Genomic DNA, 13,420 nt, shown 5'->3' with positions numbered 1-13,420 from the left:
ATTACACAATATAAATTACTGCAGCAGTGCAGAGGTCCCAAGAGCTGCCATGGAATCGAAAGGCATATTCAGAAGAGGGAGCTGTATTTGATTAAGAGTTTTGCTACAAGCCAAGTGTGCGGAAGAATAGTCCCGTATCAAATATGGATGCAGCAGGAACTGGGATGCCTGGCTTCATTGCTGGTTGCGAGGGGAGGGGGACTTAACAGGTTACATACAAGAACTTTTGAGTTCTTACTGTAACTGCAACGAAAGCATAGTCGGTGCTTCCTCTAACATCACGTGCAAGAAAATGAAGGACCTAAAACTCAAGTATGCAAGACACTTCCTTCTTTAGTTATTTGGTTCCTTAAAAAAAACCACACAAATATTTATATCCTGCATTTTCAGCAAATGGCTTTCCAGGCATCCAAGGGATACAATTTAAAACACGATGAAATCCAGGTAGCTTATAAACAGCAAATGCACAAAAGACTAAACAAAAGAAGCAGCAGTGGAAAGCAACCAGTAAAATCATAGCAAAAAGGGCAAAGTATGACTGCCCATAACAAGGAGAGGATAAAACAGTTTTTAACCTGTTGCCAATAAGTAAGGCACCAAAGAAGAGCTCATTTGGGAAGATATTCCATAGATATAGCACCACCACAAAAAAGCCCTGTTCCTCAATAGATAGCTGCCTGACCTTCAAAGATGGGAAGGGCCCAACATGAAGACCTCAGCTAACAGGTAGGTTCATACAGAAGAAAATGGTCTTCTAGATATCCTGACACCAATGTGCTTTGAACTTTAAAGGTCAAAAACAGCACTTTGAATTACATCCCATATACACCAGAAGCTAGTGTAGATGTTTAAGGACTAGCAATATTACGGCTGGATCATTCAAGTTTCCCAAGACTTTTTCCTCCCCCCCAAAATCAGGTTCACATATAAGGAATTACAGTAATCCAACTAACTATTCAATTCTAACCATATCTACTCAGAAATAAGTACTACTGAATTCAATGGGGCTTATTCCCATGTAAGTGGGTTTAGGATTGCAGCCAAAGACATTACTAAAACAAGGGGCAACCATGGCAATTTCATCTCTTTCAAGTAGTCACTGTTTCTGAATTCACAAAGTACTTTGCTATATTTGCAAGGCAAACAAAAAAAAAGGGAGGGAAGGAGAGAAAACACAACAATGGAAAGCATCAGTGCTAAGGAGGAGACTATATTTCTTGGGGGGGGGGGCGAGTCTTACTTCCCAGGAACTGTTAAAACAATGGGCACTCCCATCTGGGATGGTATCTGGAAGATCCTAACCCCTGCACGCCTTCAGTCCCTGCCCTCAGCTAATCAAGTTTCTGACGGGGCAAATCCAAATATTGACTATTGCTATTTGCAAAGTGTAACTGTATTGTTGCAAGGGAAGACACAGCTGCAGAATTTCAATTAGTATTTACGCAGCACTTTATGGGTGCTCAGCAATGCACTTGACATACATTATCTTGCGGTAACCCTTGCAACGACCCTGCAAGGTAGGGCAGCCCTGCTATTCCCATGCTGCAGATGGGGAGATGGGTCTCCTAGTGAGTTTGTGACTGGGATGAAATTAGAACCAGAGACTGAATTGTAGCTCAGTCTCCACACTGGCTTTAGTACAGTGGTCCAGATCCACCACCACCCCTTTAATACTGTGCACCACACAACTTAGGGGAGGTTTTCTGGAAACAGCAGCATAAGTAAGCGCTACTCACCTCTCTTGCCCAAGAGAGTGCCAAAGCCGTGCAAAGGACTGTGCTTCCGCTGGCATCGATCACAGAAGCTACAACTCATTGTACAGTGTCACCTGTAAAATGGGATCAGAAGTTACCTACTTCACAAGAGTGGTTGCAAGACTGAACACAGATTATAACACAGATTACTTTGTGAAGTAAAGGATGAAAGAAACCTTGCACACACACACACACACACATATATATATATATATATATATATATATATGCAGGTTTTGGTGTCCTCGGGTGTCTTCCCGTGTAAAAGTTGGGGTGTCTAGGCGACGTTTCGACGAGGTCTCACTCGTCATCTTCAGGCTGGTGCTTTCGGCTTCTTGTTACTGGAACAGAGCGGGATCTCAATGTTTGAGTTCCTATAAATACTGTAGAGGGGGTGTGGTGTCTAGCCTCCAATGTTCTGGGCAGAGAGGAAGTTCCCAGGCTAGTGTGCCTTTTCTTCTTTTGTTCCTTAATTACTTGAGAGATACCTTGAGTGATTTCTTGAGTGATATCCTGAGTACCACTTAGGTGGGTCATTAGGTGTGGATTAGTTGCTAAAGTCTTTGTGTCTTGACCTCTTGAACTTTGTGAAGAGTTTTCCTGAGAAGATGGCTGTATTGCACTTAGTTGTGCTTTGGCTTGGCTTCGTGTATAGGGGCGAGCTGTGGTTTTGTGGCTTGTGTCAGCCAGATCTGTGTAGGGATTGCAGGGGGGTGCAGCATCCGGAGGTGCCACCATGGACTGGCTACTGGATGGTGTCAGTAATTCATCTGTGGAGAGGGTCTGGGTTTGGGTCTGGTGTGGTTGATTGGTGTTGGCGTTCTGTGTGCCTCTGGATCTGGTGTCAGTTTTTGTGGGGAGGGCTAATTTCCAGATGTCTGGCAAGCGGGATGTGTCGTCACGCTTGTTCATGTTGTGAGGGTGTTTCTCTATCTCGATGGCTTCCATGATTATTCTCTTGTGGTGATGTTCCGTGTTAAAGAGCAATTTGGAATCTGCAAAATTAATTTCGTGTCCTGTTTCTTTCATGTGTTGGAAAAGAGAGGAAGTTTTTTCTTCTTTTTTGACGGCATTCTTGTGTTCTGCGATACGTGCATTTATTCGTCTGTTTGTTTGTCCAATGTACGTGGCTGGGCAGACTTTGCAGGGTATTTCATAGATCCCTTGGTTTTCCAACTGGATTTTATCCTTGGGGTTTCTGAGGATATTGGCTATTTTTTGGTTGGTGCAAAAGGCTGTTTTGATATTGTGTTTATGGACCAATAGTCAGCTCCATAGGCTCACCTCTACAAAATCTCGCTAAATTTCTCGCCAAGCAACTTCAGCCCTATGCAGAATCCATCTCTTCACACGTACCAAACTCCTTCCAGTTCATAGAAACAATAAAGAAGCAAAACCTACATCCTAATGACCTACTTGTGAGCTTCGATGTTGTATCTCTCTTCACACAAGTGCCCATTAATGAAGCCTTGACAGCTATTCAAAACAAATACAATCCCCCCGAATACATCTTGGACCTGACCAACCACTGCCTAACCAACACGTACTTCATCCACAATGGACAAAGATACAAACAGATAGAAGGAGCACCTATGGGATCACCCCTCTCACCGGTCATCGCAAACCTGTACATGGAACACTTTGAAACCAATGCTTTAGACAAGTCAGAACACAAACCCAAACTTTGGCTCAGATATGTTGACGACACCTTTGTAATTTGGCCACACGGGAAGGAAAAACTGGATAGCTTCCTCACACATCTCAACAACTTACACCCCAAAATACAATTCACTATGGAAATAGAAGCCAACAACCAACTTCCCTTCCTTGACGTCCTAATCTACAAAAAACCTGATGGCTCCCTAGGACACACTATCTACCAGAAAAAAACACACACCAACCGCTACTTACATGCACAATCACACCACCACCCTGCACAAATAAACTCCGTAGCCAAGACTCTCATCTCCAGAACCAAACGCCTGGCTGACAAAGACCACTTGACAACTGAGTTACAGAATCTCTCAAATGTGTTAATTGCCAATGGATACCAGCAAAACAGGATTACGAAGCTAATCCAAAAGGAAACACCCCCCAAAAACCAAGACACAGAAGAAAACAATGGCATGGCCCTCCTTCCTTATATCAAGGGCACTACAGATAAAATTAGCAATATCCTCCATAAACACAATATCAAAACAGCCTTTTGCACCAACCAAAAAATAGCCAATATCCTCAGAAACCCCAAGGATAAAATCCAGTTGGAAAACCAAGGGATCTATGAAATACCCTGCAAAGTCTGCCCAGCCACGTACATTGGACAAACAAACAGACGAATAAATGCACGTATCGCAGAACACAAGAATGCCGTCAAAAAAGAAGAAAAAACTTCCTCTCTTTTCCAACACATGAAAGAAACAGGACACGAAATTAATTTTGCAGATTCCAAATTGCTCTTTAACACGGAACATCACCACAAGAGAATAATCATGGAAGCCATCGAGATAGAGAAACACCCTCACAACATGAACAAGCGTGACGACACATCCCGCTTGCCAGACATCTGGAAATTAGCCCTCCCCACAAAAACTGACACCAGATCCAGAGGCACACAGAACGCCAACACCAATCAACCACACCAGACCCAAACCCAGACCCTCTCCACAGATGAATTACTGACACCATCCAGTAGCCAGTCCATGGTGGCACCTCCGGATGCTGCACCCCCCTGCAATCCCTACACAGATCTGGCTGACACAAGCCACAAAACCACAGCTCGCCCCTATACACGAAGCCAAGCCAAAGCACAACTAAGTGCAATACAGCCATCTTCTCAGGAAAACTCTTCACAAAGTTCAAGAGGTCAAGACACAAAGACTTTAGCAACTAATCCACACCTAATGACCCACCTAAGTGGTACTCAGGATATCACTCAAGAAATCACTCAAGGTATCTCTCAAGTAATTAAGGAACAAAAGAAGAAAAGGCACACTAGCCTGGGAACTTCCTCTCTGCCCAGAACATTGGAGGCTAGACACCACACCCCCTCTACAGTATTTATAGGAACTCAAACATTGAGATCCCGCTCTGTTCCAGTAACAAGAAGCCGAAAGCACCAGCCTGAAGATGACGAGTGAGACCTCGTCGAAACGTCGCCTAGACACCCCAACTTTTACACGGGAAGACACCCGAGGACACCAAAACCTGCATTCCTGTACCCGTGAAAATCTACGAAAGCATATATATATATATATATATATATATATATAAAATCTCTGGGGCACAATAACTGGTGGTTATTCACTCCAGAGGAAGTTTAAACATGGACAATCTCTCTCAAGATAATCTACAGACCTCTTAGAGAAGGGGTGCCCAAACGTTTCTGAGCAAAATTCAAAGTGTTGGCGCTGACCTTTAAAGCCCGAAACAGCCTTGGTCCTGTATACCTGAAGGAGCGTCTCCACCCCCATCGTTCAGCCCGGACACTGAGATCCAGCACCGAGGGCCTTTTGGGGTTCCCTCATTGCGAGAAGTGAGGTTACAGGGAACCAGGCAGAGGGCCTTCTCGGTAGTGGCGCCTGCCCTGTGGAACGCCCTCCCAGCAGATGTCAAGGCAATAAACAACTATTTTACCTTTAAAAGACAACTGAAGGCAGCCCTCTTTAGGGAAGTTTTTAATGTCTGATGCTGCATTGTTTTTAATATTCAGTTGGAAGCCGCCCTGAGTGGCTGGTGAAACCCAGGCAGATGAGTGGGGTATAAATAATAAATTATTATTATTATTATTATTATTATTATTATTATTATTACTATTATTACTAAAGAGGGGCAGATTTGATGAAGTGAACATGCATGAGGGCTGATCAAAGTTGCTGAGGATTGAACTTGTTGAGCTTTATTAAGGATTTGACCCCAATAAATAAACTGCCACAGGGCCAGATGAGGACCCCCAAATGGACTTTGGACATGCCTGTCTTAGAGCATCTCTAAGAGAGTTCTCTTATAACCATTGGGGAGAAGATCAAGTAAATAAATAAATAAATAAATAAATAAATAAATACCGTATTTTTTGCACCATAACACTCACTTTTTTCCTCCTAAAAAGTAAGGGGAAGTGCCTGTGCGTGTTATGGAGGGAATGCCTACGGGTGGCATGCCTACGGATTTTCTCCTCTAAAAACTACGTGCGTGTTATGGTCGGGTGTGTGTTATAGAGCGAAAAATACGGTAAGTAAGTAAGTAAGCAAGCAAGCAAGCAAGCAAGCAAGCAGATATCCAAGAGTCCTTTTGAGGCATACCAGACAAGCCTCTTGAGAAGAATATTCCCCCAAGGGATTTCTGCTTCTTAGGAGCACACCCTGAGGAGCTGAGCACAATAGCTTCTCAATCACCCATTTACAAAACATAACATATTCTACACCAGCTACAGTGCTCTGGCACTGCAGTGAACGTGAACCTCACAGCCCAGAATCATGTACAAAGAAATGACTCAAAGAAATGAGTAAGTCCTTTAAAAGAATGAGCTCACTGGAAGCTGATTAAATCATGTTTTAAGGAAGGAACGTTATCAACTTTTGCTCTGCTAAGTAAACTTCCTTGTTAGGTCAGGCCTGAGCTCTTACGCAAGAAGACCAGCACAGCGCTTCTCCCCAGCTCAGCTCTCATTATCTGGTCCAAGCAGCGCCATCAGCTTACCTACCACTTGACAAACCTTCCACATCACTTCAGCACCGTGGTTGTCAAGCTGTGTTCTATAAAATCCTGGAGCTTCCTGGACGCTTATCAGGGCTTTCTAGAACATTAAGATTCTTTACAAAGTTGGCTTATGCATCATTACCAATCTTGCCCTGAAATGTGCAGCTGTAAAGAAGGTTGGGGTGATTTCTCCTTCACTCAGGATGATGGCAAGGCCCAAGAAGTCTGACCAGTTACCACCAAATGAATGTGTTCTGGGGTGAAACATTTTTCCCAATACACAGGGGTTCCAGGCAGATACCCAAAGGCACATAGATTTCGAAAAGGTTTTATGAAAGTACAAACTTTGAAAACACTGCCTTAAAATGTCCACAGCAACAAAACTCACATACTTTTATTTTCAAAGCTACCCAAGGATATATACCAGTGTTCCATTTCTCTGTAAGGTGCTATTCCACAATTAGGTGTCATGCAACTATTAAACAGCCACCAATATTACAACCACAATACTGGTGACAGTCTTTCTGACATCCTCAGCTTGAAAACAACTTTGAATGCCTGGTTTGCTAACTTTAATGGAACACAGCACCCCACCTCATCTAGACTATCTCTACTCTTTGCCTCCTGTTGAGTCTGGCTATCTATTGCTTCCAGTTCACCAGTTCAACCACTGCTGGATTCTTGACTCCTGCTCCTGTGAGATCTCTGTGATGTTTCCTAACTGCTTGTTTGCTTGCTTCTGCCTGGTGGCTCAAACCTCCAAAAACCACTGTAATCTTGGCAGAAAGTATGAGGAAGCTTCCTCCCACCTAGAACATTCACTGGACAAGTTGTCCTGGAATCGTGCGCTTGTGTGTGTGCAGCAATCTCTGTCCAACTCCTGTCCTGTACCTCAGCTGGTCTTGGCCTTTTCCTTAACTTCATTCCCAACTCTTAAAACCACCAACACCCTTCCTCTACTTAAAAGTTAATTGGGGATTGCTTAAGTATACAGTACCACTTCTTGGTCTTCCGAGTCAAAAGCCTTTGCTCATCTCCTACTCACCAAACCACCATCTCATTTGATCTCCTGATTACTGGCCTGTGTGCAAAGCGAGAGACGAACTCCTATAACGTGTACGTCAAAGACTAATCTGTGCTAAAGCCTCAGCCCAGCCCTGGTATTTACAGGTGCATTCCTAGGGGCCTAACTCCTCTGCTCAGCGTAAGCAGGTTCTCTGATGTTCCAAATCTACACGCCACATGCCACAGCCCTGTCATCATCAACAACTATGTTGCAGCTGTGGTTCCACCTCAACTGAAATCCTCTTGCAACTTTGCATTGCTCCTTGCTGAAGAACCATTTTTAAACCATCACCTAAACTCAAAGGACTTTGCTGCCAGCCTTTTCCCTTTAACATACTAGCAAGCATGGTTTTATATCTACCCAATTTTACACTGTACTTTTGGCACAGGCTAGTCATGCTTGTTTTTAAAACCTTCCTTCCTGACACATCACCCCTTCAAACTACTTCCCTAGTGGGATTTTTTGTGTGCATGTCTTAGTAACAGGAAGAGCAACTCTGTCTTTTAACACCTTCTCCACCATCAACTGTACTTTAAGACTTATTTTAAATAATAGCTTACTTAGAAGTTATTATTTCAAGTATATGGACAACGGAAGAACCATTCTGATTCCTAGTGCCAAGTCTATACTTACTGTAGAATGTTATGTACTGCATGAATAGGAGAGAATGGCTCCCAGTGGATCTGTTCCCCTTTCAAAAGGGAACTGCCTTCCGAGAGAATGCATGCATGACCAAAAGACTATTAGCTTGTTAGACATACGTTGCTGTAACTTTTTATTTTGTGAACCACCCTGAGACCCCCGGGTATAGGCAATATAAATTCAATTAATAAAATATTAAATAAAATAAACTTCATTGGTAATATCCTGAATGCATTGAAACACCTCAGTTACTGTGTTATTTAAACATAGAAGTTTGGAGAAGGAAGAAATACAGCGGTACCTCAGGTTACATACACTTCAGGTTACACACTCCGCTAACCCAGAAATAGTGCTTCAGGTTAAGAACTTTGCTTCAGGATTAGAACAGAAATTGGGCTCTGGCGGCGCGGCGGCAGCAGGAGGCCCCATTAGCTAAAGTGGTGCTTCAGGTTAAGAACAGTTTCAGGTTAAGTACGGACCTCCAGAATGAATTAAATACTTAACCTGAGGTACCACTGTAACTACACATGGGACATGACTACACAAAAATCGAGTTATACTAGGTAGAAAGGAGAGACTATGTCTCTTATTATGCTTGTGGCCTTTTATGCTCTGAGCCTGGGGACTCAACTGTACATTGGTATTGACCCTATATGCTATGAGATCCATACTTTATGGCCACCCGGGCTAATATGAATTATTCATTGTATTCAGGTTGTGGGGAGAAAAGGAAAGACACAACCTCTTCCACTGCTGGCAGAAGCTCTGTAAATTAAAAAGTGAGCAGAATGGTCTGCTCATCAATAGCCTGATCCTATGCAGTTAAGCATGCCCAATTCTACACAGGATTAATAGGCTACTATTCCACATAAATGAGACGCGGGTGGCATTGTGGGTTAAACCACAGAGCCTAGGACTTGCCGATCAGAAGGTCGGTGGTTCGAATCCCTGCGATGGGGTGAGCTCCCGTTGCTCGGTCCCTGCTCCTGCCAACCTAGCAGTTCGAAACCACATCAAAGTGCAAGTAGATAAATAGGTACTGCTCCGGCAGGAAGGTAAACAGCGTTTCCGTACGCTGCTCTGGTTCGCCACATGACCCGGAAGCTGTACGCCTGCTCCCTCAGCCAATAAAGCGAGATGAGTGCCGCAACCCCACAGATGGTCACGACTGGACCTAATGGTCAGGGGTCCCTTTACCTTTTTTATTCCACATAAGGGCTCTCCCTGCCCCACCCCACCCCAATCATGACATTTACATATTGACACAACTGCCAAGGCAAGCTTTTAAAATAAGCACAGCACAAAACATGAGGATCACCTAGCAGGATCTTCATCAGGCATGCTACATATGTCTTCTTAGAAACTGATTGCTGCTACATCCTGCTAAATAACTAGCAAGTAAAGGTTCCAATTTCACCATTGTGTTCCAGGAAGGTGGGGATTGGGGCAGGGGGGAGAGATCGTGTCTAACTCACAGCTTTTCTGCACCAGAATACCATGTATTGTGTGTCATTCCCCACCCTTTCCCTGCCAAGATGAATTATTTCTAAGTGTTAATCAGTGAAAGAAGAATGGCACATACAAATGCAACTGAGGAACTTGGCATACCAGCCCAGGGTAATCTAGTGTGACTGAAGAGGTACATAAAAAAACAAGAGAAAAAAAACATTCATTCCTCTGCCAGTCACATAACAGAAGGATATGCTTAATGCACTGCAAAAAGGACATATGAACCATAGTACATATAAATAGATGTACCTAGGAGAGTTACCCCAAAGGAAAGCATGTTCCCCATGTATTCATCATAAGCCTTCTACAGTGACATACACTCATCTCCTTCCTCTTCAGACTACATTTCCCTTGTCTAGAGCACTATGGTGTGCAGCTTTCAAATACCCAATGGTCAATCCCTGCTCACAATACCAGGCTCTCTTCAGTTCCCTGCCTCGCTAGTATAACAACTGGCTTCTCTGCACATATAACCTCAGGGTCAACCCCTAGTGTCTATACAGCCACTTACAGTGCAAGCTTCCCACCATAATTTCCCCATAGATACGAGTGTCAAAACACATGCGCCCTGAGCAGGTAATCTACAAGAGGATGGAGACCACCCCCTAAGGGCCAACCCCCGAGAGATGAAGCTCCTTCCCAGAATCAACCCATCGCGACCTCGCCTCCTCCAGCACCGCAATACATCCCATTCACCCCGCTCACCCACCGCAGGGCCTGAATGAAGACCCCACCCCAAAATCGAACCGGCTCCCCACCTCCCACAGGCTATTATTTCCCAGGGAATACACACCTCGAGCAAAGACCGCGAGAGCAGCCTCGCCCACGCCCCCCAAAGCCCAGCAGGGCAAATTCTCACCCAGAGGCCACCGCCGCTGCCGCCTCCTAAATCCTCGCCGCGCGAGAGGAGGGTCTGCGGGAAGGTGGGCGCGGCTACCCTTAGGCACTCCCACCCTCTCTGCCTAGCCCTGCCCACAGAGCCTTCCTTCCCGGATCCGCTCCGGACTTAGAGGATGGAAAGAGCAAATACTTAGGCCGGCAGAAGGGCATCGCGTGGAGACGGGAGACTTTTGTCCTATGTCCGGTTTCCAGGGACGTGCTGCGTTCGCATCCTGGAAAAGCTTTGCTGCACAATATACGCAACCCTTTCCCCGCTCCCGTTCCCCGCCTCTGCATCTCTGCTACAAGAGCCAGAAGCTTCAGTGTAAAGAGCAGACTGACGTGGACTTTCTGTCCTGGGCCATTTATTTATTTATTTATAAAAATGAGTAACATACTCTGTAGACACTACGCTGTCCTTTGAAAAACCTAAGAATGATTAACAGCACTGGGCTGCAGAAACAAGGATGCATGAGAAAATAAGCGCCTTCAGCAACCCAAAATTGTAAGAGGTTTTATAGAAAATGACAAATTGGATTTTTTGTATTATATTTCTTCTTATATTTTTTGTATTATATTTCTTCCATATTCAAAGTTATATTTGAGAAACACACACACATTATAAAGTTCCACCTTAAATTACACAGCAGTTGAGCATTTTAAAAGAAACCTACTGCATGAACTGCATACATTCAGTGTGATTGCCTTGGCCAGGGTTTCATGCTTCTCTTTCTGCAGTCTGCTCAGAATAATAGTGATAATACTGAACTGTTAATAATAGTGATAATAGTGAACTGTTAGTTAAAGGTTGCACTAAAAAGTTAATCTATACACATCTCTTTGGACTACAGCATAGCTGCATCTCCTAGAGATTACACTTTTGAATACTATGCAACTAGATTTCATGTCCTCTATTTTGAGTATATCTTTATTGGAAAACTTGTATTTCTGTTCCATACTATTCAGTGCTCATGCTGTGACTGAGTTATTCCAGAATTCTTTTTTTTAACCCAAGTATATATCTAGAAATACGCACATGCAATTTATACCTGGGAAATTGAATCTGCAGAAAATTGAGTTAGTATCCTCTGACCACCACTTTGTATGTTAATAGTACTCAGCAATTCCAAACCTGTTAATATAAACATTTTTGTTTGAGCATCAGAAGTGAAAGAAAACTCGATTCCATGATATGCTGTTGAGTCGCAGCAAACCAGAGGGACTATGCATAACTAAATCCAGTACAGTGGTACCTCGGGTTAAGTACTTAATTCGTTCCGGAGGTCCGTTCTTAACCTGAAACTGTTCTTAACCTGAAGCTCTTTAGCTAATGGGGCCTCCTGCTGTTGCCGCGCCGCCAGAGCACAATTTCTGTTCTCATCCTGAAGCAAAGTTCTTAACCTGAAGCACTATTTCTGAGTTAGCGGAGTCTGTAACCTGAAGCATATGTAACCTGAAGCGTATGTAACCCGAGCTACCACTGTAATTGGCAAGAGATGATTCTTTAATATTTGGACAATGTAGAAATACTATGTGTGCTTAGTATGTGCTTCTATGCTGAAACACAATATGTCCCAGAGCAGCATGCATCAGCAACTACCCTGCATTCTTTTTATTTGGAAAAAGTACTACCTCAAAATCAGGAATAGATTGTGGATTATTTAATAGCTACCTCCACACCTCACAAGTCACACATTAGTAAACAAGGCAAGTTCCAAAACAAGGCACATCAATTATGCATAAGCTGTGATGCTGAATTCCATGAAACATGAGCCATTAAGAACCCCACTGACCCCTGTCAGAAAATGGTCAGCATAGATGATCAAGCTGATAATAGGCTCAGGTTTTTATTGTAACTTTCGTCCATCTTGCAAGTGTCTCCCTGAAGCCAGATGTGTATAGCTGTCCATAAACTCCATTAGTCCAAATATGTCCTGGAAACAGTATTTTAAAGCAGCATGGACTTCATGTAGCAGTTCAAGGATTTACAGTTGAAGTCAGATGTCTGGACTGCAACTGGTAGTGAAATCGGCATTAGATGCGTTGTAATACAGAGAAAGTGCAGGCTAAAAGAAGAGCCCAAAGTTCTGCAACCAGATTCTTGACTGGATGTTTTATCGTAGCAGTGACAACTGCCTTCTCCACTGGATAAGCTAATGTTACTTGACCCAAGTTGACTAATTGGGAATCAGCGACAGCCCTCCTCCAAAAAGGGGGTTGGGATGCAAGCATTTCCATCGCCATTGCTCTGTCACACCTGCAGCAAATGAATCAAGGTCAAATTCCGCTGGTTAATCCAAGTTCTCCTAAAGGAAGTTCAAGAGGAACCTTATTTAGCAAAATAAAAAAAATAATTAAAAAATTCCAAAGGTGCTTCTTCAGCCTCCGGGTTCTTTTGAGAAGCAGTTTTGACAAACTGTTCCCATCACAAAACGTGCCTATGCAAATCCTCCACTTCCAGCTGCCACATGTCCCTGTGCAGGGGGTTGCCTGAAAGGTCCGTCATCTTCACAGCTCGGATGGTGGGCTCTGGGCTGCAAGACACCACCAGGCCCATCACCATCACATACTTCCCAGCGCTGAGGCAAGGCCGCCCCTTGGGGATCTTCTCCACGCCCTGAGCCACGAAAGGGCCGCTGTCGTCCCGCAGCCGCACCGTCGAGCCACCTTCCTCCACGGCCAGCACCGTGCCCTGAAGCCACACCAGCGACACGGCGAGAGCGGGGCGCCGGTACTCCTCCCGGTCCAGCAGCCACGGGCCGCCAGGGACCCGGCGGCACCGCCTCAGGTGCGCGGCCAGGACCTTCACAGGCGGCAGCGGCGGCGAATGCGCGAGGCGAGAGTCTTCCGACATGGCCCTGCCTTCTTTCCCGCC

The 13,420-nt window shown here is 44.4% G+C and overlaps 2 protein-coding genes across 20 annotated transcripts in view; both read right to left on the bottom strand.

Moving 5' to 3' along the window:
• Nucleotides 1-10,638, bottom strand: part of TBC1D16 (TBC1 domain family member 16) — a 60,867-nt gene extending 50,229 nt beyond the window's left edge. For 6 of the 19 annotated variants that reach the window (XR_014561329.1, XM_083727472.1, XM_083727483.1 and 3 more), the window contains exons 1-2: nt 10,460-10,607; nt 1,737-1,828 (exon numbers count right to left, since the gene is read on the bottom strand). The gene's annotated coding sequence lies outside the window, so the exon portion shown is untranslated. Of the gene's footprint in view, nt 1-1,736; nt 1,829-6,052; nt 6,122-6,453; nt 10,410-10,459 lie in introns of those variants that run through there. The other 13 variants (XM_083727476.1, XM_083727478.1, XR_014561327.1 and 10 more) reach the window with 12 other exon arrangements.
• Nucleotides 10,639-12,191: 1,553 nt separating this feature from the next.
• Nucleotides 12,192-13,411, bottom strand: RMI2 (RecQ mediated genome instability 2). Its single transcript, XM_083727872.1, has one exon. The coding sequence runs from the start codon at nt 13,397-13,399 to the stop codon at nt 12,971-12,973; it is 429 nt and encodes a 142-aa protein (XP_083583998.1). The 5' UTR covers nt 13,400-13,411; the 3' UTR covers nt 12,192-12,970.
• Between the last annotated feature and the right edge of the window lie 9 nt (nt 13,412-13,420).

Source organism: Podarcis gaigeae, assembly GCF_964106915.1.
Source record: "Podarcis gaigeae genome assembly, chromosome: 2".
Taxonomy (NCBI): domain Eukaryota; kingdom Metazoa; phylum Chordata; class Lepidosauria; order Squamata; family Lacertidae; genus Podarcis; species Podarcis gaigeae.
Note: the sequence above shows the minus strand (reverse complement) of the source record. Positions and strands in the feature narration are given on the sequence as shown.